Below are 24,824 nucleotides of genomic sequence, written 5' to 3' on the forward strand. Positions count from 1 at the left end.
CCCCGGCCCGCTGAGTGAGGTGTTTCACTGTCCCTCCGGTCCCTCTGCTCCCGTCCGGCCTGCCGCTCTCTTCAGATTGTTTGGTTCTGCTGCGCTGTCTTGCTCTTATCGCCCCAGCACAGGCCGGGCAGCTTCGCCTCCCGCCGGTGGGGCACTCGGCGTCCCTCAGAGCGGGCCGGGAGGGCTGCGAGGGATGGGGGCCGTGTCTCCTCGCCCTGCACCCCCTCTCTGTACCCTTTCTCTCCCCCGCTCTCTCTCTTCCTCCCTCTCCCCTGCACTCCCTCCTGCCCCTCTCTCCATCCCCCCGGCCTCCCTCCCTCCCTGTCCCAGATCCCCCCACCTGGCCGCCTCCTTTGCCGCCTTTGGTTCTGGGCGAGGCGTGAGGAAGAAAATTGTCTGTGCCTTGGTTTTACCGGGGCATCGCTACCTGCTTGAAGCCTTTAATTAGGAAATTTTTGTAAATACCTGACCACGTTTTGGGGAGGGGGATGTGTAAAAATCGAAGCTTCTATCTTTATTAGGTGAGAATGGCATATAGAACGGTATGTCTATCTGCTTGTTTCTGTTACTTTTCAAAATATCCCAACTTCCCTGCTGAAGAGAAGACTCTTGACCTGGTCAAAAATTTCTCTAGAGGTCTGTCTGTGGGGCAGTACTTGATGGTGAGCTGTGTGAGCCTGCCTTGCAGACTGGTGCTAGGTACAGCAGTGTTCTTAATTTTAGTTATTGCTAAAATTATACCTGAACAGATTCTTGACCCAGTTTATGTTGCTGTTTTTTTCCTCTCTTCTAATTCTTATCACATTCTTCCTGACATAGCCCATATCCTTCTTCTGCATCTACAGCAGCAGACCTCTGCTCTCAGGAGATATCCCTGACTTGAGATATTTAACTTTTGAAAGCTGACTCAGACAGTTCATTTTAGGTTCCCTGTGTAAGGATGAAATACACACCTAAGGAGTTCAACATGCTTCTCAAATGTCTCTTTCAGATGCAAAGAGTGCTGGTTTTGAGATGACAGTTTCCATCTATTGACAGGGAGAAGTGAGACAACTCTACCTCACTATTTAGACAACTGAAGTTAGAGGAGATGACCCAGAGAACTGCAGCTCCATACATGCAGAAGGCTGCCTTCCCTGATATCTTTGTGCATTCTTGTATGTTAAAAGTGTTTGTGGCACTGGAAGTGGTTGAGTCACCATCCCTGGAGGTAGCTAAAAGACACATAGATGTGTCTCTTAGGGACGTGGTTTAGTGGTGGATTTCGCAGTGCTGGGCTAAGGGTTGGACTCAATGAGCTTAAAGATCTTTTCCAACCTAAATGATTCTGTGATTCTGTAATTTACAATTTTGAAAAGAGGTCTGGCAAAGCAGATTCATGCAAATACAGGTCAGGCTGAGCAGCCTCTGCAGCCTCTGTTTTCCATTGGATATTGTAATTTGTATCTAGTTCACAAGGGGCTAATATAATGATAAAAAGAAGCAGACATTTGAGTTGTGAATTAGAATTTACTGAGGGCTTGCAAAAAATATATTTGACTTGAGGGCCAGAAGAGCAAAGCCCTTCAGAGAACTACTTTTCTCATGTGGATGAAACTCTCATCTGGCTCTACTCTGTAGGAGCCCACATATAACCATATATTGTGTGGTCTGTTAGAAAGCCAGCAAGCTGGGGCTAGGCAGGACAGTCACTCAGAGTCAGGGATAGTCTTTTCCTTACCTTATTTTTAAATCCCTTAAAACCCCCCAGAAGTTAAGGGTATTTAACTAAGAGTATTTAGGGTACAGTTAGTAAACTATGAATGAACAGAGTTGCTATGAATTACTGGGGAGTGTGAGTCATTAGGGGCCATGGCACTGGGACCTACTTCACAGTTCAAGAAAACGTTTTTGATCTTCTTCTCTGCCAATCTTAGCATTGCCATTTTAGATCTCACCAGTACTGGGATATTTGAATTAGAATTAGCTGTTCTGGAACAGCTTCCCATGTGGAGGAGGGTCTGTTGTGAAATACATGGATTTTTTTTTCTTTTGTTTTTTTCTACTTCTTTCTGTTACTTTTGTTCAGAAGTATGCAGTATTTCAAATAGTGTTCAGAAATAATAACAGATTCTGTCCTTTTGACTGGCTGTTATAGAACAGCTGCAATATCTACCCTGAATGAATTTGCTTGTGTACTCAAGAACTTGAATCTTACTCACACACATGACGATGCACATAGCAGCCCTTTAGTGCTCAAACTTGCAGAAAGCTGTAAGATGTTACATTCTTGTAAAGTGTTTGGAAGTTGTAGATAGTCAAATCAAAGAAGACTGCTGAGCCCATGTATTCTGTTTTTTATCCCTGAGGGCTTCTGATTTGGACAGACACATCCCTGATACAAACCCCCTGCATCCCTGCCAGATTTCAAGTCAGATATTTTAAACAGAGCTATTCAAAGCAAATGCTTCCAGATTTTGTTGGTACAATAAAATTCTTTTTCATTGTGTTCAGAACCACTTAAACCAGTTGTTTCTCTTCCCCTCTTGATTTCAGTACATGATAGAAACAAAATCCTCAAGCCCAATCTCCACGTGAAGTTTGGCAAAGCTGTCTCAGCCCGAGATAGCTACTTTATGAGGGTTTGTAAGCTTCACTGTGCAGGGAAAGCTGTTTGCACCACCTGTTGAAACATTACTGGTACAGTAACTTGTGAGGAGAAGCAGCCTGCAGGTTGAGAGTTCAGAGCCCTGGATTCTAGTACGTGAGTTACTCTGCAGGTTACTTCTGAACCTGTCCTTTTTGCATACTCCCAAACACTGCACTGGGATGTGTAACCTGCTCACTGCAGCATGGGCCGTGTGAAGAATCTCCTGGCTCAAGAAATGCGTTGTGCAGAGTATAAATACCTGAGTTTCAGTGCTTTCTCTCTGAGTTTCATCATTTCCATACCTTTTTGGAATGGCAAATAACAGGCATTGTACATGCAGAGTTGCTACTTGTTCTTTCTTGTCTTCTTGTTCACTCTGATGTTTTAAATTAGTTTCAGAAATCTGAAAATATTTTTAACATTGATCAATTTCCAGTCTGCTGTTTGCAGCCAAGAGTTTGTCATCTCATGAGTTGCAAAAAATCAGCTTGATAGTAATTTCCTCCTTTTCCTTCCTTTTCCTTTAGCCCCCTAAAATGTTGTACATTCTTTTTCTGAGTGGTATGACCAGTAAAAGTTGAAAGAAGATCACTGTTCTTGGGGAGACACTAATTGGTTGTGAATTTCCAAGTCTGGTTGGGTCTACAGCAGTTTGCCCAGAGGTTGCCCAGTACCCATCTGTATTGGTGCTGCCCTGTTCCCTGGTAGCAGGCTACCAAATCAACTTGCTCAGCCAGCTCAGGAAAGTTGGGCTCCAAAGAGACTTGGTCCAGAACCCTTCTTGCTGAATTAGAGCTTTGCAAAACTGGCACCTCTCTCTGGGTCTGTATAAGCAAGCTCCCTTTTTGGGAGACACATGGCAAAATGTGTGCAGTGCTAAACCTGAACCCTGCAAACATGGACAATGCAGTCATAATGTGCTCTAGACTGTCTCTTTGTTTTACTAAAAGGAAGAAAGGGAGTTGTACTGGTGCTGGCCAGCTGGCCGGCTTTCTAGTCCTTAGGAGACTGGCCCAGCTGTAGAGCTGAAAACAAGAATCAACCTTAACTTCTGGCAGAAGACAAGGAGTCTTAAAAGCTATACTATTTTGACTTCAATGGCTTTATAAAATAGCTATTTCCCATTATTTGTACACAATTATTCAAGAATAAAAAAACCTTTGTACTACTTCACTCTCAAGCCTGTATTTGTCAAATTGATAAAACAATCACAGACTTAAAAAATTGTCATGGATCTGAATTGTGACTGGAGTCCATGAGGCACCTCAATAAAGTGGGATTTCACTTCAGTTGCTGCTCCTTTCCAAGTATTCCACTTTGGTTTGCTCTCATTGCAGCACTACTGGAACTTTGCAGGTTCTGCTGTTGTTACAGTGGCAGGCATTATTCGATGGACATTTCAGCTGAGCTTGCTCTTTTTTTTTTCCAGTGGCGTGAACTCAAGTAGAAAATCTTTAAGAGAATTATTTGGTATGAAAGATTCGTGCTCATAAGCCACAGAATTGAGATCATAACACGATTAATTTCATTAATCATGAAGTGCAGGATTTAAGGTTCTTAGGATAGCTGTGCACACTACCATTTACATTTATTTTATATGTAACAGTAGAGAGAGAGGTTTTTATGAAAACCAATAGGAGATGAAACTAAAAGACTTGTATCAAGATGTGGATTTGTACTGAAGCCACAGGTGTGCCCTCAGGTTCTCCAGAGTGATTACTCTATGTATTGCTGCAGTGGTTTGCAACAGATGTGGTGGCCAGCAGCATTTAGGAAAGAAATCGGTGTAAAATAGAGCTGTGAAAATACGGCTTGTCAAATTCTCAGGTCTTGACTTGTGGTGAGTGCAGCTGTGCAGTCTTAATTTTAGCACTCACATTTGATTCTGTTGAAGAGAAAGAGCCTCCTGTCTTAGGTTAAACTTGGAAGAAGGCAGAGGTTCTTGCACATCCAAAACATGCAGTGAGGCTTTTTTTAGATTATGTTTTCTGTCAAAATTGGTCCATTGCTGTAGGAAGTTTAACCCTGCATTTAGCTGGAAATTTATTATAGATGATGTCAAAGGGTTTAGAGACAATTTATAGCTCAAGCAGGAAAAGGGATCTTGAGGTATTTCTGAGCTTTGAATTTTTCCCTCCCACTCAGCTGGTTTTCCAGCCAGAGCATTAGATTTCTTGGGCTTTGCCCCAGTATGTTTGGGTACAAGTCTCAAAAAACCCCTTTTAATTAAATGTGTGACTAAGTAATCACACAGTTCTAAAGTACACCATTTAGGGATGAGCGGATTTCTGTTTAAATCAGGGAAAGCGCAGCTCCTTCTTTCTAGATTTCCAGGAAATTGCTTGAAAAGCTGTGCATTGCTAATCATGCTATTGCTTATAGGTTGATATATTTTTGCAGAGTACATCCTTTGTACTTAGACTTTCAAATAATCATAGCCTCTTGGCAATGGTATTTTTATGTGAAACACTGGTGACGAAAGTGTGTTTTGATACCTGCTTCAATTGTAGGAGTTGAGTTGATCAGGTCTGTTTCTGTAATTAAAGAACTGCTCACACATATCATAAGGATTGCGGGTGCTATTGTTGTGCATGGAAGAAGGTTTGGTTTTATTGAGTATCAGGAAGTATTGTCCTTGTACTTTGTATAGTAGTCTGCAGACAAAAGGCCAAGATTCAATTTTTCTGATGTTATCAGTGTAATTGTGAATATTTTTTTTAATTTTGCCCCTCATTCTTTGTCATTTTAACTTGAAAATATAGAAGTCTATTGTTCAAATGTGTTCTGGTGAACCAAAGCATTGTGTCTGTTGCTGCAAGCCATTGAGAAATAGAATTACTTATACATAAGTCTCATCTGGCATTAGAAAGCAGTTTTTGATGAAAAAACAGAGATTGGAGATTGTTGGTTTTATTATTAAATACTTCAATATACTAACTTTTCAGCTCTGAAGAGTTTTCCCCAAGTTTCCTTGCCTATCAGAAATTCCTACTTTTTTACACTGAAACATCCAAGCAATTTACTGCTGTGTCTGTGACCCCACAGGTCAGAATCTGGTCCGGGATTCACTCCCCACAGTAGCTCAGCGTTGTCCAGAACTGCACCTTTGTGTTGCTGAGTTCACTGTGCACAGTATCCAGCATTTTTATGAAAAACAGTGCAAGTTGCACTTTTCTGACCGTTCCATGTTTAAATGGGGTACCTAGAGCTGCTTGTTTATCTCTGGCTTGCTTTGTCTCATATTTCTGGTTCTTACAGCACCGCCTCAGTTGTAAAAATTCTGCAGTTTTTGGAGGTCAGATGGTCAAAATCCCACTACTGAACTGTGCTTTTTGCGACACAGTTGTTAATACAGGCACTCTTGGTAGACTTGGTTAAAAAAAAAACAACCAAACTCTTAGTATTTAATCACCCAATGAAGACTAAATTTAGTTTCTGAAGATAAATATAAATATATATGAAAACCTGTGGCTTTGGTTATTGTTTCAGATTATACATCTTTTTTTTTCTTTTCCCAGGGCCGATTACTGGAAATCTCAGCCTAAAAAATTCTGCGATTACTGCAAGTGCTGGATAGCAGACAACAGACCTGTACGATGGTCTACCATACTATGTCCATTATTTGAAATACTAGGAATGTGAATTACAGGCTTTAAACATCACTTTTTGATACTAGTCTCTTGATGCATGCAATTTGTTCTATAAAAATGCCTTTGTAGTACCCGTAGTGCTTAAAATATATTACATCAGATCCAGATACCCACATACAAGATGGTGTCTGCTGCTCTCCTTGGCAGTACAGATAGGGACCAAATATCTGACCCTGCTTATTCTTCGAGTTCTGTAACTTAACATTTGGTCTGTCTTGAAACTGTCTGTGCCTGTCCTTCGCTTTCATGTGCAAGTAGAAAGCAAAACCTGGCGTCTGTACTGTTTGTATGTGGTAGGCGCAGTACAGCCAGTGCTCTGAGCTCTTAAAGCAGGTTTCTTTCATTTCACACAGCCCACAGAAGCATTACTGGGTTACAGAAAGGTGTTTCAGACTTGCAGATGCCTTTTGCAGACTACTAGACACATTGATGTCTTCCTTAGCAGTAGATTTTGCGTTCCTGACTGGATGCCAGGGGTACTCCTAGAGCTGAGCTTCCTCTGGCTTACAGTAAGATACCTAATTAGCTCACATGAACTGCAGGTATCTTCTCGGAGTAAGTGAAGAGAAATACATGTCAAGGGAGGATTTGAGCAATTTATAAAGTCTGTCTCTAAAAGAGATGAGTCATCCTGAGATGTGCATCCTCTGCACGTCAGCTTGTGGAATGGTCAGGCTTAGGCATCTAACATCTGAACACCCGAATGAGCACAGATGTTTTTATGTGAGAATCACATGAGGACTACCACTGTTGTACCTAAGTTTCTGAACTCCTTCCAGCTCCCACTGGTGTCAGTCTTTCTGGCAGCTTTTTGCCTTGCAGACTGTTCTGTAATCCTTAGTTATCCAACTCTCCCACTTTGCCTTTTCCTCCTTCTCTCTCTCTTTTTCAGATTTTTGAACCTGCAGATTAGTTTAAATTCATGAGATACTTCTGAAGTGCAGCATAATGTAATTAAGGGCAGTAGCTAATACTTGGAACTCTAAATAACCCATGTGGTTTTTAAAAGTTTGCATGAGAACAGGGGCAAAAAAATCCTGATGATATGTGGAAGGACAGCATGAAGAGGGAACCCAGATTCCCTGTTATTTGTCTCTAACATGTGTGTTGAGCAGTATTATTTGAAAAAAAAAGAATCTTATTCTAATACTATGAGATTACTCATAGTATCTATGAGATTACTCATAGAATCTAATACTATGAGATTTTATAATTTCTCTGTTGAATGTTTCTCAGTGTTCCTTTATTCCTATAGCCATTTTAGAGCTGTAGTGTTTGCTGTAAGTCCTCTCAGAAGAGGTTACATTTAGGCTTGTTCAACTAAAATTAGTCCAACTAAATTTTAAGTAACTAAAATTAACTGTTTTAAAATTGTATAATACATATTACTTTTCTTGGTTTTTTTTCTTACTTTGAAGAGCATTGATTTTCATGAAAGAGGAAAGAATCATAAAGAAAATGTGGCAAAGAGAATTAGTGAGGTAACTCAAATATCTTAATTGCACAAATGCTTATTTTTGCTCTTTTTCATTATCAGATTGGTTTAATTTATTCTCTTGGGGGTTTTTTGTTTTGTTTTAGATTAAGAAGAAAAGCTTGGAAAAGGCAAAAGAAGAAGAAAACATGTCAAAAGAATTTGCAGCAATGGAAGAGGCTGCAATGAAAGCATATCAAGAGGATATGAAAAGGCTTGGAATTAAGCCAGGTAGTTCCTATAGCTGCCAGAAGATTAAAGACAGAATTGAAAGAATATTGAATAGGAAAGTCTTGTCTTAAATTAGGTTTAGGAGCGAGAGAGAAGGCCTCCAGGACTGTTGCTCATTTTAAAAAAATGGAATTTGCAAATTGACAGCAGTAGAAGTTGCAGTACAGAGTATTTATAGCTATGGTATTCCTTGATCCATGGAACAATCAAATTTGGAGTAGAAAAATTAAACAATGCGTTAACAGAAAGTTAGGCTGTAGTTGGTGCTTTGAATCAGCAGTGCAGCTTCCTTTGATTAATTTTATGTTTCACTTTTGCCAGTTGGAGGCAAAACTTCCCATGAGTAGGAGAGGCTGGGCTCCCACTGGTGTGAAACAGTGGAGATGAGAGTCTCCTAGTCAGCTTGCAGCTCAACAAGTACCTTTGTTCTGGTCATTGAAGACATATTATCCTTTAAAAACAAGTTTGTAGTTTCAGGCCCTTTTAGCAGCTTTTTTCATAACTCTTTTATTTTCTCTTTTGTTGTTCAATTAGAGCTCATTGGTCCTTATGATTTTTCTCTTTCTAACTCATCATTTTAAATTTGGACATTGTTATGGTGCTATAATAGTGGCAAAAAGCATGATTCTTTTAATATAGTCTTTTAAGTGCACCTGCTAGGAGTGATTTTCACTCATTAATGATTTTCACGCATTAGTGAAAATACTCATAAGAACAAAGTTTCCTATTTTCTGTTGTGCAAGAGTGACTAATATTTAAGTTCAGAATAGTACTCTTTTTTCAAGGATATTTTTTTCTCCAAGATGATGTAGGTTCCAGTTCAACACAGAGTAAAACGCAGAGTAACACAGTGGAAACTAAAGCAAAGAAAGAAAAGAAAGAGAAGAAGGAAAAGAAAGAAAAGAAAAAAAAGGACTCCTCAAAAATTGAAACGAAGGAATGGGTGCAAGGATTATCTCCCGAAGGCTATACATACTACTACAACACAAAAACTGGAGGTAAAACTACTGAGGAGCAAGTGCAGATATAATTACCAAATATAAGTGAGAAAAGACTATCTGCATTTTTTTTACTTCTCTACTCTTTCAGTAGTATGCTGTTAATTAAAATGTGAACACTAAGATGGAGTTTTGGTATATAGCATTTGAGACTTGGGTATCCAGAATTTCAGACTGGTTTTACTGTTGATTAATAATGGAAGAATACAGTAATTCCACAGTTTCTGGAAATGTTTAGGCTGCCAGGGGTTAAGTACACAAAGATAGCAGTGTTCTTCCTGAAGAGGCTTTGTGATCAGGGATGTGAAATAAAGTCATTGTGTCTTTCCACATTTACAGGATTTATCTGACTTCTCTTGAGGAGCTTCATGTTGTGATTTACTTTAGAATATAAAAGCAACCTTCTTTTATGATTAATGAGAATATTACAAAATGTTTCTTATAAATTTAAGGATTAACATTAGTATTTACTGTAGTCTTTCATAATTTCATAATTTTTTTTTAACTAAAAATCCCATATCTCTGTATCAGGCATAGTAATAGAGTCTGGAGGGTTGTTAGCTCCAGTAAAGCCAGCTGTAATTATGATACTTTGGTTTATTGTTCCTACCATAGTTAGGTCAAGGATTATTCATATTCCAGCGTGGTGTATATATATTTATATAATTTGTTTATATGTGTGCATGCAGCAGTGTCATATCCTTTAGATCTGTTTTTAGTAAAGATTATTAAATATAAATGAAATTGAATGATGTGAAATGGGTGAAATATGCTTTTGTTTTTTAAGAATCACAGTGGGAGAAACCAAAAGGATTCCAAGGCAACTCTCAAAACTCACAAACGGTAATCAAATTATTAATAGTTTTTTGTCCCTGTAAACACTTAAATAATCTAAGCAATTTGCAAGTCGTCTGATTGAGGAAGATGAATTTTTTGCCCTGTAAAGTTAGGAAAATATAATTTGAATATGTAAAATCTTTTATGATAAACTGCAGTTTTTCAATAGAAATTCTATTTGGCTAATTTCTCTGTCAAGGGAAGATAAGTAATTAGAGATGGTTGGGTTCCTGCAGAATATACTTATTTTATGCTTCAACCCATAAAATGGAAAGCTTTTGGGAAATTGTGAATAAATTCTGTTAAACCTTTTTTGAATGAAATGTAATTATAAAAACTGAACATTACACAGTTGGAGTAGTTAAGCTTCCTTTATCTAAGGCAACATTGAGACTGCATTGTAGTGGTTGAAAATAAAAGAATGCCCATTTTTTGTCTTTGTTTTATGATACAGTTACGTAATAAATTGTGTTTTAATGGGGTTCTTATGATCTTGGAACCTATATGCAAGCAATTATTCAGCAAAATTAGTCATTTAGTACATTACTTTATTTTCCTTATTTGAGGCACAGAAAAACTTGTACAATAGTCCAAAGGCAGAAAAAATTCTTATTATGATTAATGAGTTTTCCCGTGATACTTACCACTCCAGGATTTTTGTGTTCACAGCATTAAAAACAGGATTTTTCCAACGCTCCTGTGATGTTATGTTTCCCAGTTTTCAAGATCAGTGTCACATATACACTTCAATTTGATGTCAATGTTGTTGGGTTTGCCAGTGTTGGATTTTTCACTAGAGTTCAAAAGAAGCTGATGTTTTCAGAGTGCTTGATATTCTGTAGCTCTGTATCATTACATTGCGTGCTACTCTGGCTTTCTGATTCTCTTGTCCTGCGGTTTTGCACAGCTTGTTAATCAGCACTTCAACTTTATCTTTCTAGTCAATGCATAGCATTGCAATATGTAAAGTCAGTCTTACTGTAGCCTTCCACTGAAAGATGTGGTCCTGAAACTAATCTTGTATGGTCCTTGGTACATATTTACCCTGACAGTGACCTAGTTCAGGCAGTGAAGGCATCAGAGTTTAGGTTAGTGCTTTGGAGACTTATTTCCTTGCTGTCAGCATTCTGAATAATCAGAAAAAATGCCAATGTGGGCAGAGCAGATTGGGGGCGAGAAGGCACTCCCTTCTTGGCATCAATTTGAAGTTACCTCATCCTAGCCATATCAGAAGCACACACCTTCAGCCCCCACTATCTCTAACACCACACAGCTGTATTTCTGTATTTTGCCATTCCTCCCTCACCCTGCTCAGTGACTTCGTCCTGTCTTGAGTTATTTTCGCTATCGCTAAAAACAAGCATTTGATTGCTCCCTTATTTAGTCTGAGCTAAGGATATTGGGAACATTCCAGATCTCTAGCAAGGACTAGGACTCACTGCCCAGAAATTAAAGGGCATACTTGCAGTACATTGTGCCAGGAGCCCTCCTGGCTTTACAGCATGTTAGGCTTTGCTCGGACTTGGTAAGAGGTGGGGAGGACATGAAGAGGCACGTTGAAGGCTGCCTATAACCAGTTAGACTCACAGTGCTTGTCAGCATTTATGTCACACTCAGTGTGCCTAGTGTCAGTATTGGCTGAAAACCTCCAACCAACGAATGCTCTGGATATAATTCATAAAAAAAAAGAGATGGGTTATATGTTTTTGGCTTCTTTATCCTTAAAATAAACTTTCCTTTTCCTTCTTTTGTCAAAACCAGCGCACTGAAACTTCTGAGGGCAAAACCTTGAGAAAGCATGATTCTGAAAGCTTTCATGCTTTTACCTGCTCTGAAACTATCAGTACAATATTTTGTGTTTACAGAGTGGGTGCAAGAACTTTAGCTTCTGACTGTATTGTGCTTTTATTAAAAAACCCCCAAAGTTTTAACAAGAGTATTAAGCAAATGTATAGGTATACAAAAGCCTGTCTATATCTTTGTATACACATACGCATTTATTAATACCAAAATAATATATGGTGAAGTTGCTCAACACAGAGCTGGCAGTATTGGTACGTAAGGAGCAGGGAAGTAGGGTGTGTGTAAGAGGGGATGAAAACTGGTTTCTTAAGGAAGATGTTAGGGCATGTGTAATGACTGATTATATAGCTGTAGCTGATTCTGAAAAGAAAAAATTACATACCCACAAAGATATACCAGTAAGTTTGGCCACATTTCATGTTTATTTATTAACCAGTAGGGAAAAAGAGTGCATTGTTGATATTGGTACTTAGTAAAGAAGTAAAATTGTATGCATGCAAAGTTTGATTCTGTAATTATTTTTTGTAATGTTCTGTTTTGGGATAAATTTTTATTTGTTTCTGTATATTTAATTTGTGATGAAATTTATTGGTACTAGTTTTCTGTAGCCCTCACAAAGACCTAAGTCCCAGAGAATTTTTTTAGCAGTCTAGCAGTCTCCACTAAAGACAATGACACAACTAGGAAATTACAGCCTCAGGGGTGAATACTTTTGAGAAAACCCAAACATGTAAAATAATGGCCTATATAAAAATTTAAACAGTATGGCAACAGCTATTGTACAGCCTCATACTAATTATCCAGTTTGAGAAATAATTGTGTAGGTGCATTTGCAGTATTTTAAGTTATGGAATTCCATCTCATTGGAGTCAGAGGGAATACTTTCTAACAACATTAGGGATTCAAGCTTTAAACCAGTAAGGTGGTCACAGACAAAAAGTACTCAAGGGTTGCATAGACTCTTAAATGATGCATTGGCTGATCCTGAAAACTTTTTTTCATGAGCTCCTGTGTCTTTTTCCTAGGGAGCAGAGTGGGTGGAAGGTGTCACTGAAGATGGTCATACCTATTACTATAACACACAAACTGGAGGTAAGTACTTTCTTCTTAAACACTGCATTGGGAGAGAGGGTTTTCAGAAAAAAATGGTTTTTTGTTTTGCAAATAGCTGAATTTTTTACTAAGTTCTGTATTTTTTAAGCTGCTGTCTTAGTTGGAATAAAATAGTTGCTTAAGTCAGCACTGGCTTTCTGGCTGCATTGTCAGTGTGCATATGTTTTTGCTTCAGAGGTTTTTTTGGACATTCAACTTGTAGTTCTAAATTAGGCATTAGTCTTTACTACATATATATTGAAATTACAATTTGGAAACTAGAAGAAGGCAGGATTTTGTGTTGATGGGCATGTAGAACTGACTAGGAATTCCCTCCAAACTTTTCCTCTTGCTGACAGAGCATTGATAAGAAAGTCCAGAATCTTACCTCCTACTTCTTTTCCACTTTTTTCTCCCTACATGGGGAACTTTGTGGTAACTCCCTCAGAATAGCATCTGTTTTCTAAATCTATTTGAATCATTTTAAGGGCAATGATGCCTCTCTGGAGAGCAAGTGGTTTTTTTGCTGGCTATGAGTTTTTCCTTCTGCAGTTGGGTATGAAGTAGCGTTGCTAATGATGCCAAGAACACGGGAAAAAAAAAACCAACCAAAAAAACCAACCAATAAAACCAATCCAAAACCTTTCCGTTTTTCACTGGGCCACTCCCCTGCCCAAAGGATTTGCAATTTCTTTTGAAAGGGAAAGGGGATATTGGTTATTTTTAAACATTGCCTTTCAAGTTCAGATACATTTTTGCCTATGTTTGCTGTTCTTCTAAGTACTTCATGGACATATGACACTTGTGAAGAATATGTTTCTAATCATCACATTTGGCAGAATTTGGGCTTTTGAGATTTCAAATTGATCCCTCACTTATATAGCTGTAAGTGTGTATCTTGGGAGTGCTTGAAAATTACTTCTCTGTTCTGTTAACAGTAATCCCATCCTCTAATGACAAGACAAATTTTTAACTGATACACATAGTTAAAAATGTCTCGTGTCAGTCACATAACTTAGGGGACTGATGGCTCCAGGCTTGGTGCTACAAGTCTGGGAGGCTGCACCTACTGCACTCCATATGTGGCACCTGGGAAAGTGGACTTGCTCAGCTTGATCTGAAGCCAGGTAACAGCAGTACCCTTAAGAGACTGTGCTGTTCATGCAAATTCATTCATTGCCACTTTCTTGCATCTTTACTCCTTCAAGATACATCTAGGCACTTACATGTTTGTTGTTTGCAGTTAGGACAAAAAGTAGGGTTTTTTAACATCTGAAAGCTTATATAAAATTATAGACTGAAAGTTGGTGCACTTTTGCCATATTCTTACTAAAACCAGTTTTAAGACCATTGAGTCAACTTTTATTTCAGTATTTCTTCTCAGTGTGTATACTGCAATACTGCTTTTAAATTGAAAATGAGGATATATGTGTATGTACATATCGCGTATGTACTTCCACGTCTTTTCAGATTGATGTTTGTATTTCCTTGTTTGCTTGAGAGCTCTTTTAATTAGAGACCTAACATTACTAAGAAAAGTAGCACTAGAAAAGGGTTTAGCTGCCTGGAGACCTGAAGCTTGCAGTTATCATTCTTCACTTTATCCTGTCCTTGTAATCAATGAACAGCTCAAATCAAATAGGCACATCTACAGGGCAGTTAATTTATTTTTCTCTCCTATGTAAGGATGAGAGGGACCACAGTCTTGTGGGTCACAGTTCGGCATGTGTGATGTTTTTTGTAAGAGCTAATTAAAACAAGTTTTATCAACAGTGAACTCAGCTGTCCTGATTGTGTCTCTGCTGGAAAGAAATGTTATCTTTCTGATTATGGTTATTAAAACAAATGTACCAAACAAAGGCAAAAGCTTTTTGCTAAATTATTTGCTGTATTTTTGCATAAGGCAGCACTGCTTCTGAAAGGTTATGTTGTTGAAGCAATAACAGATCAAAACAAGGAGCATAAATAATGTGGTTGTTCAAATGTCTTGGACAGTATCCACATGGGAGAAACCGGATGGTTTTGTTTCATCTTCAAATGAGAAGGGTCAGCGTGACAAGCCTGCAGAAACAGCTTCTGAATCAGACTCGGAAGACAGTGAGAATGAAGAGAGTTCAGAAACAAACTTTAAGGTAAGTTTTCTTCAGATTTGTTTTGCATACATGATCTTATACTAGAAAATTATAACAATCTTTTATGATTTGTGGTAGGCTGTACTTACTGAAATGAGATTAAAATGTGTGACTGAAAGTAAAATTTTGCACTTCTTAATAAAATGAATCTTTATTCAGTTATTTGGTTCATTAATGGCACTGTTCCAGAATAGAAAGCATGATCATTCCTTCAACACACCAGAAGTACCTTGAATTCTACAAGACATGTGATGTTCTCTGAGAAAGGTCACTGTCATCTCTCTGAAATAATCCACAAAATGGTTTGGATTTCAGTGTGAGGATGACTTCAGCCTTTCATTGGTAAATGTGACTGCCAGTAGACCTTGAGGAATACTTTGGACTGAAATGACATGGTTATATTTTCCTTATTAAATTGAGAAAAAACATAGCACATAGTACAAAATCTGTATCAATTACATATTTAAAACATACATTAAAACTTGAGATAAATCATGTGATAATGTTTCTGGTTGGGTTAGATGGTTTCCCTGAAGCTGGTAATTCAGAAGAGACAGAGGCAATTTAAATACAAAATGTGTTACTAGACAGGTATTAATTGTAGAACACATACTTTTGTATCACTGTGCATCATTGCAAACTGCTACCAGGTATTAGCAGTAAGTGTATGCATTTGCATGTAGAGGAAGTTGTATTTGAAATTTTTCCTCTTTATTTTAAGATATGCTAAGCTTTGTTTTCCAGTGAGTTTGTAAGTTTGCTAACTTCAGCCTTGGTAGATGGGATTTTCGTGTTTTAATGTCTTGTGACATTAAAGACATATTTTTCATCTATAAAACTCAAGAAGAAAAGTTTGTAAATCTATAAACTACATATTGCAATATGAATTTATTGCTTCAAGTTACTCTTGGTTGAAAAGCATGAATAGTAGATAATAAGTAGATAATAATAGTAGCAAATAAAAGATGTAAAATAAAGCTACATTATGTTTTTATTTAGGCTTTTTTGCTTAAGATGGGTTTTTTCCTCTTTAGAGGAAAGGAGATAATGGTGAGGAATCAGAGGAAGGGAAAAAATCTCCCAAAGCTAAAAAGTTAAGCCCTTATGGGAAATGGCGAGAAGTTAAGTCAGAAGAAACCACGGATAAAGAGGAGAGTACATCAGCTTCCCAAGAAACCTCTAGTGATGGATCTAATATGACCAACCCTTATGGAAAATGGAAAGCACTTAAGGAAGTAGGGGAAGAACAAGAAGAAGAAGAAGCAGGGTGAGTATCTTTTTACCATCCTTACTTTCATAATGTTGTTTGCAAGAACTGAAGCTTTTTCCTCTGAATTCTGGCAGAATTAGCACAACTGTGATTGGAAATATTGCCCAAATACAATTCTTTTTACAATGATTATTTTAAGTAATAGTTCTCCGTTGCAGACAGAGGTGGTGTTTTAGGTTTTGTGTACAAGTTCACCATGAGTACAAAGTAAATTGAAGTGATTTAAGAATCATAGTCATGCACTGTTTTTTCAGAGGCTGAGTATCAAATATTTAAATGTTGTTACTCTGAGCTTATGTTCCTTACATCATCTCCTTCAACAAACTGATTCAGCTGCCCCAGGAGTTCCTATGATCTCTCTCTCTCTCCCCTCCATGTCAGACCAATGAACTGCAGATGTTTTCATGAAGTGCATCTGATCAGAAGGGTTGTTTTGTTTTTCTGCATAATGACTGTGGTGGATCTTTTGTTTCTTCCTTGTGAAGTATGCTCTTTTATTGTCAGCTTCTTCTTGTGGGTTCCTCAAGGAGTCTGGCAAAAATAGGTTTTGGAGAGTGAAAAGAGTCTTTCTCCTTATGCTTTCTCCATTCTTCAACATTATTGAGCAGGTAGACCTCCGACAGTCCTCATATTAAATTAAGCAATGATGCACTTCTTGGAGATGATAATGTTCACATAACACCTCCTGAATTGCACCAGCTAACCTGCTCCTTGACTCCTGAGCTGAAAAATTCTTTTGGGTTTTTGGAAAGCACCATGTAGTAAAAAGTGCTTTCAGCCACTGAACCTCATAGATCGGTCTGTACTTAACAGACAGGCTTGAGATGAGCACACGTGTCAATGAGACAAATGCAGTTGTTCATTATTTACTTTAAATTCAGTCTAGGAACAGTGTCAACACTTCCCAGAAAGTTTACACTTTTGGGATACTACAACAGTCACATTTTCTTGACTTGCCATCATTCTTGTGGCTCCTGTTTGGGTGCTTGAGCCAGATCCATGTCTTCCTAGAAGCATGAAACCTCAGCCTGGGTGTAGTACATGAGCTGACATCAGGCTAACACTCAGTAGTAGAAGAAGTATCCTTGTGTGGATTGGCCAGTGTCTCTGCAACAGTGTTGTACTGGTGCAATACCTGTGATTTAGGTAACTTTCTGCCAGCTCTTTGGGTCTTCTTCTTTGTCATATGTTTGTGCCATGGGTTATCCTTGTGGAACACAGTGTTTTGCTGCTGACCCCTTAAAACTGAATGTACAACAAGGTAGTTTTTAGTTGTTGTCTTTGATCTGTTTGGATCATTATTGGCTGTGATCCTGCCCTCTGAAGCCGCCTCTCCCAGCTTAGGATCACTGTCTGGTTTGGTAAGCTGGGTCTCTCTTCTGCCATGCAGTCCCTTCAGAATGGACACTTGAGGCAAACAGCTCAATGGTGTTCTGGCAGTGATCCGCTGCTGCTACTCACCGTCTCCCATCTTTCAATAGTCTTATATTTACAGACATACAGCCCTGTTATCTCTTGCAGGACTGTTGACACAATGAGTGCTTGGGCCATGCTATAAGTTCTGTACAGAATGAAGTATTCATTTGTTACTTTTTATGGCAGCCCACGCTGAAGGAACAAAGAACATGGGTGTTTTTTCTTGATGCCTGTCATGGTGATAACTACAAGACTGCATCTAGCTCAAAGCTGTTTTGTCAAATAAAAATAGCTGTTGCTGACTGCAGTACACCATGTTGCTTTCTGCATGTAGATTAACCCTTTTACATTTTCCTCTCTTCTCCCAGTGAAAAAGTGGACCTGGAGCTTCCAAGTACAGAGAGTGACAATGTAGCACCCCCAGTGCTAGAGGATCCAGAAGAGGAAACAGTCATATTTAAAGAGAAGACAGTCACCTCCCTCGGAGACCTGACAGAAGGGGTGCCCATGTTTAAGAAGAGGAAATTTGAAAATGGAAAATCTAGAAACTTAAGACAAAGACTAAGTGATCAGTAATACCTAACAAATAATTTTAGATTCTGTTTAAGCTAGAGTAAATCAAAACTATAATATTTTCAACAGGCTTTTATAAAGAAAGTGTTGGATAGAAGTTAAGGATTTATAGGTAATAAAACATACGCGAGTTTAATATTTTTTTATTTTATTTTGATGTGATTGGTTTTGGAATGGAAGTTTGTGTGAAATTACTTATGCAATATTGTAAATACATGTATTCCTTATTGGAACCATGCCATCCAAGTTCTATTTGCTCTGTGTATGCTGTTTTAAATACATTTCATAAGGGTTTTTACTCCTTTTCTAAGTATGTGAGAATGCAGTAATCCTTAATCTGACAAAAATGAAGCAGACCTTTTATTTTCATAGAGGAACTGGATCAATAGAATATACTAGAGAGTAAAATCATCTCCCAAGATTGTTTATGTGGCGTAGTTTCTCCACTAACAAGTAAAATATTGTGCTTACTAACCTTCGTCTGATCGCTTGCAAAAGAGTGGGTGGTGAGACTGCCAGCATTTCAAACTGATCATTTAGAAGCTGTTTTTAGAAGAGTTAGTCACATCAATGCCACCCATTCCAAATGATGTTCTGAAAAATTATTTGTGTATGTGCATGGTAAATGTATTAAGCCTCTGCAGAAGATTTAACTCTGATCAATCCTAACTTGTAGTCACAGCACCAGAGCCACCCTTGTTGGAGTAGACATTTCTGTGATATCTTCCTGTCTCCTGCTTTATTGTTGTCTACTTGAATTTTTCCTTCCTTTTACTTATCAAGTTTTCTTTTTTAGTCTTGCTTTCTTTTTGTCTATTTCCTAGCAAAAAACCACTTGCCTGATATTTTAATGAAATAATACTTTAGAGACTTGGCCCTGCTACAGCATACAGGACCATTTTTGAGGTGGTTGTGTTTTTTCTGTTGATAAGAAGTGTGTGTTTTATGGTTGCAGTGTTTGATAAGCTGAGAGGGCCTAAGTGTGTTGAAGCTTCATCATTCTCATTACCATAGGGGAGGAAACCAAAAGATCAGCAAGAGCTGATGGCTGTAGAGTCCAAGTTGACTTGGACGTTTTCTTAAGGATTGTCCCACTTGGTGGGATTGGTCTGCATTTAGCATCACCAGGATTCATTGTCTGTGTCAGAATATAGCTGCACTCATTGCTTCTCTAGCCATCAAACAGCGAACTAGAAAGGTCTAAATAATGAATCTGTTAAAAACTATGTCTCTATTCTTAAAGCTACAGTGTTTTGTTCAGGAGAGTCTCAGTCAAAACAAAAAAGGAATGCAGCTAAGGCAATTGTCAAGAGTCCAGCAAAATAGAGTTGGTAACTGCTGAGCTTGAATTTCTTTGAGAAAACAGCTATTAATCTGTTGGATCAATTGAGAAAGGAGTTCAGGATAGGGAATCTGGTTTATTCTGTGTAACAGTGGAAGTTGAAGTTCTTTTTTCTATTCTGTGACTTTTACTGTGTTTAGAAGAGAATTACTTATTGTATTTAATCCCATGTGTTTTCTTAGCTCCCTCAGGGTTGGTGTATTTTGGCTGATGTTTGTTCTGATAAATTTGAAAGTTTACTGTAATATCTGACCCTGGATTATTATTTAGAGATGCAGGACACATGCAGGGTGCTTCAAAGTCTGAGATGCTAGAATGTGCAACATGTACTCCTAGGAGAGGGTTTCTTAATCAGATTTTTTAGGGTTTGTTCTTATTTGCACATTACTCTGGGAGCCTGCTCTAATTTGAAGTTCCCTTGTGTTCATGGCCAGTTTACTCTTCCAATTTACACAAGTCCTGCTAAGTAGCTTTCCTTCATCTTGAATCCATCACATCTTCTCTCTTTGAAATCACAAACATCGTCCTTGTGTGACAGGATCTTCAGTGTCCCACCAGTGCTTCTCCCACCCATTCCAGCCTGTGTCTGCCTGGACTACACTTGCCTAGATGGATTTCCCTGGGCTAGTTCATCTTGATTAAGCCCATGCATGGTATCATCAGTACTTCTTAGCATATTGAAAGTAACTCTTGATACTTCCCTAAACCTCATTTGCTTTTCACATGACCTCACACGCTGTCTGCCAAGGGCACCCTTACCAGTGACTTACCACTACATCTGATTCTTTCTGCTCCTTTGCTTTTGCCAGCTGCTGAGTTACCAGCTGGTCATGCTTTCCTTTCAAGCCCAATTCTTTATTTTCTTAGACATTTTTTTGTACTGCTGCACTCATCCTCCTTCTGTTACTCCAAGCCTAAACTACATGCATTTCATTATGATTTCTGAAAAGTTGTTTTTGTTTATTAGTACAGTTTTATAGAATAGTATAGGGCTTTCTTGTAGGCTCCACTTTTAATGTCCTCTGAGGAGGATAGCTGTCCTCTTTTAGTGAGGTTCCCCAAGCATCTTTCCTTTAAAATGCTTTGTCACTTTGAAGTGGTCACAGGCAGCAATTTTAGATACCTGTAACTAAATCTCTTGAGCAGATGTTTAAAGACATCTGAAAATGAGTGTTCAAAACTTGTTTCCTTGTGGTTAGCTGTAATATGAGCCAAAGGTCTTTGTATTGTTAAGTAGACAAACCAGAACATTAGAAAAAAAGATTAAAAGTTTTCTTTACTCACAGCTAGTAAAGTTATTTTAAATACCATATGTGTGGTTTTAGCTGATGTGGCTTTTAAAGCCTGCATTTCACAAAGAAATACAGCACTTTGCTCTCCACTACCTCTAAAGTCAGAGACCAGTTAATTCTTTGTTCTTAAGTGTAAGTTATAAAAAGGCCAGTTGAGTTTTGATATATCCTAAACCATTGTTTAATTTTGTACCATGCTGTCATTCAATTTCCTTACTGTGTATCTAAACCAAATATTTTCTGCTCTACACAAAAACATTGTCTTGTGTGAGATTTAAGGTAGACATTGCTTTTCCAGGACATCTGTTTTGCACAGATCTCCCTCCCTTCTGTCCTATCTCCCTGCAAACTCTTCTGCTTTTGGAATTTGCTATAGGAGCCCTCTAGGTATTGCCACCATTACGCTCCTCATCTGCTAACCCTTCTTTGAGCTGCGCTGGCTTTTGACAAAGGAATGTTCCTTTTACTGTTTCAGCCAAGAGTTGTCTTTTCTGGCTGATCTACTTTCTATCAGACAGTGTTTTTATCTGCTTGCCTGTTTTTATTGCCAGCTCCTTGACTACACCATTGGTTTTAAATGATGTCATAGGCATTATGAGCAATATGAGGAGAGCCAGAGAGCAGGGGGCAGTCATTGCAATTTCTGATGATGATGATTTCTTCTGTGCGGTTTTGAGCCAGTCTATTCACTGCTCTGTATTTTTCTTTCCTTGCCTCATGTTTTCATCCACCTTGTCTGCTTAGAAAGGCAGCTTCACAGCATAAGACTCGTGTGTGTTTTTACAGCAGGGCCTGCCTGAAGTTGGGGATGCTTTTAGAAGCAAATATATTGCATATACAGAAAAAAGAAAAATTGTTTTGTTGAGCATTTGCTATGCCAGGAGCTGTGCAGAGACTGCTCAGTTTTACCCATGTTATAGAATAATCCTTGTTCCTATTTAGGCTAAAATGCATTTTAATCCTTCACCTGGGGATTTGTAGATTGAAATCCACACTTTCCTAACAGGAAAGTGACTGTCATAGATAAAATTTGACCCTTATAGATAAAATTTGTGCCTGCAGCATCCTCTAGTTCCAATATTCTGTTTTAGAAGTGGGAGGGCTGGGGAGATCATGACATGGATCTGAGTTAAATTCACTAACTTGTGCATGTATAAATATTTCCCCTTTTTCTTTTTTCTTCCCTGAAAGAAATTTTATTTCACTGCAAATTTTGGCATCTCAGAAAGGGAGTAAAAAACAATTTCATGCTGCTTGGTTTCTTTGATTTGTTTTTTGAGTTGTGTCTCCCCTTTTTTAGTACTTTCCTTATTATTGCTGTCTTCCTTGAATTGTCTTCCTCCAGTATTCTCAGATATGCAAATCTCTATCACCGCTGTGCCGTGTTTCTGTTGTCCTCCTTCACTTCTCCCCTGCTCTGCTGAGATTTCCAGAAGGTTTCCTGTTCTTCTGTAGCCACTGTGTGTCCAGGTCCCGGCTCCCAGGAGCGGTTCTGCTGTTTGTTTGCACTGTGCCCTGAAGAGCCCTGTCTGCTTTCCAACAACACACAAGCTATTTCAAGACTTTATATGTGCTCTTTTGATTTCCTTGATAATTCCTTTTCCCAAGACAGATTCCATTCCTTGCACAGGGTTTGCAGCTCTTAGATCCTTTTGCTTGTTGGTACAAAAGCTGTCTTTGTACCTCCTTCTATTAGCAGTGGCAACCCTTGGGTTCTGTTTTGTCAGCCAGACCTCTTCAGTCTCTCTTCTATCTACCTCTTAAGTGCTCCTACCTTCTACCTGCTAAATTATTTAACTTAGAATTTGTGTTAACTATTTGTGTGATTAGCAGGTTTAGCTTTGTGAAATGTTTCAGGATAGAACTTGAATTAAAGTTTCCGTAGAAAGCAAAAAGTGTTGCACATTATGATCTCACAAAAGACTAAATTTGCCCAAGAGGATTTCCAGACAGCCAGATTTCAGAGATTCCTGGAGAATTTGGGGAATTCCCAGGATTCAAAAGCAGATTTGATTTTACCTGTAAAACCATAAATAGCCTGTTAAAAACCAGCAGACAGTGTTTTACAGACCATGGACTGGAGACAGTGGATTTTAATGGCTTGCTTGGGGTGATTGAAAAGTGTTTGTTTTAGTTTATAAGTAAGTCTGCAAAGTTAAACAGCTGGTTTCTCTTCTCTGTTGCAATTACAAAATATTGCAAGCTCTTGAAGTGGAATTTATATGAAAATACTGAATAAAGCTTTCATTTGAACAATCTGTGTTTGTACCATTGTGTATCTGTTCAGGGAGTTTAGGGCAACCTGGGAGATTTAGGGGTGCAGATTCTGTTCAAAATGGAGTCTGGGGTAAATATAAACTAAAATAAGTCTGTAAATATGGAAATGCTTCTTAAAAATAATACTTTTATTTTGTGGCCACCAAGAGAATATCCGAGTGCCTTCCTGTAGCACCTTAAGCAGTAACTGGAAGTTGGTTTATTCTGTGCATCAATTATGAGTAACAAAAACCTCAGGTTTAGATTTTTTATTTAAAAGTTTTTAACTGAGTTCAGGTTAAGATTGATTGCAATTACTGTTAGTAACATTCAAAATAAAGCTGAATATATGAGCTTTTTGATTATAACCGACTGTGATTCAGTATTTCATATATTTGCTGGCCTTGGGAACAATGAGCAGTGCTCTGAGGGTCAGATACACACTCGATGACTCACTGAAAGCAGTCGAGGCGAGGTACCCAGGCTGCCCTCCTTTTGCAGAGGGAGAACATCCATCTCTGCACTGCCATGGAAGGGCTGCTGCTTGCAGGCACACACAGCTTTTGTCTGGCTTCCCTGCTGGCTGCGTGAGACCTCAGCAGAGAAATGAAAGAGGTCCAGGAACTACAATTCCTATCAAACAGCAGGAGCTGCAGAGCAGTGAAGCTGGTGCCTTGCACGAGCTGTGACGTGACAGCTGTGGGGAAGCCAGGCAGAGGGTGGTAGTTTGTGTTTGCTGTAACACTATTTGACAAGGAAAGCTGCAGGAGAAGGCTGTTTTGAGCAGAGGAACATCCCCTTGCTCTGTTGTGCCGTTTGTTTTTTCCCTTTTGTTCCCCATGTTTTGTTACTGTAATTTTCCCTGCTACTGATTTTGCTGCTTAAAGTCCTGACTGCTTGTAGGAACCAAAAAGCCCAAGCTGAAATATTCCATCCTGAAAACACCTCAGAAATAGCAGTGTTATGCTGCACACCCCTTCCTTGAGGACAAGTGCCAGGCCATGGTCAAAAACAATCTCTCAGCTCTTAGCTCTTTCATCCCACAGCAAGGCTAGGGTGGAAGAGCTCAGAATAAAATATGGCTTCAAGTATTTTTTAAGTTTGGAGAAAACACTTTCAAATAATGTGTTGTCAATGAGGAAAAGCAAATATATCTGGTTTTAGTAAAGCAGAGCATTGCAGGCAGTGGCCTCCAGTAGAAGTGTTTCCACTCTATCCCAGCTGTCATAGCTGTATTTGGCTGACATACGCATGTATATGCAATTGCAGGAAAAGCTTAGGACAAAGACCCTTCAGGATCTCCAGGGCCAGGCTGGCAGAAGGGGCTCAGCTTCTAAATTTCAATACCTATATTCAGGACATCCAAAACTTAGTAAAGAGGGGAGCTGCTATCTGCTTTCCCTCTTCTCATCACTCTGCACAAAACCATCCACAAAAAAGGGCTACAGAAAATTAATCAATCACACATATCCATAAGGTCCTGCAGAAATATCACTGTCTTTCTTCCAGTAAAATAAATAAGGCTCATATTTTTAAGTGTTTCAATAATTTTTCATAGTAAAGAACTTCACAGACACTAACTAATCCTGGAAGTGGAATATTATTGTTTAAAATTTTTTAGGAAGTTTTTAAGAGAAACTTAGAAATGTTTGAGAGATAGAATTAATAAAATTATTTGGTGCATTTAATTGCATAATGATAGTGAGCATGGTAATTCAATAACCATGTTAGCTGGATATTCTCCTATTACAGCTGATCATATTAGTTACTGCCAGTCTGTTGGCACTGCAAGAAATATATGCTCAGCTGCAGATCTTTCTGGAGGGTTC

At 38.6% G+C, this 24,824-nt stretch overlaps 1 protein-coding gene across 1 annotated transcript in view; it reads left to right on the top strand.

The window, feature by feature from the left end:
• WBP4 (WW domain binding protein 4) overlaps positions 1-22,997 on the top strand; it is a 25,154-nt gene extending 2,157 nt beyond the window's left edge. The window contains exons 2-10 of the mRNA XM_005420814.2: positions 6,148-6,220; positions 7,698-7,760; positions 7,861-7,984; positions 8,788-8,982; positions 9,770-9,825; positions 12,648-12,714; positions 14,710-14,846; positions 15,881-16,113; positions 17,901-22,997. Of these exons, the coding sequence (XP_005420871.1) occupies positions 6,148-6,220; positions 7,698-7,760; positions 7,861-7,984; positions 8,788-8,982; positions 9,770-9,825; positions 12,648-12,714; positions 14,710-14,846; positions 15,881-16,113; positions 17,901-18,108 (1,156 nt within the window). The 3' untranslated portion in view covers positions 18,109-22,997. The remainder of the gene's footprint in view (positions 1-6,147; positions 6,221-7,697; positions 7,761-7,860; positions 7,985-8,787; positions 8,983-9,769; positions 9,826-12,647; positions 12,715-14,709; positions 14,847-15,880; positions 16,114-17,900) is intronic.
• Positions 22,998-24,824: the final 1,827 nt, after the last annotated feature.

This window comes from Geospiza fortis, unplaced genomic scaffold, assembly GCF_000277835.1.
Source record: "Geospiza fortis unplaced genomic scaffold, GeoFor_1.0 scaffold194, whole genome shotgun sequence".
Lineage (NCBI taxonomy): Eukaryota > Metazoa > Chordata > Aves > Passeriformes > Thraupidae > Geospiza > Geospiza fortis.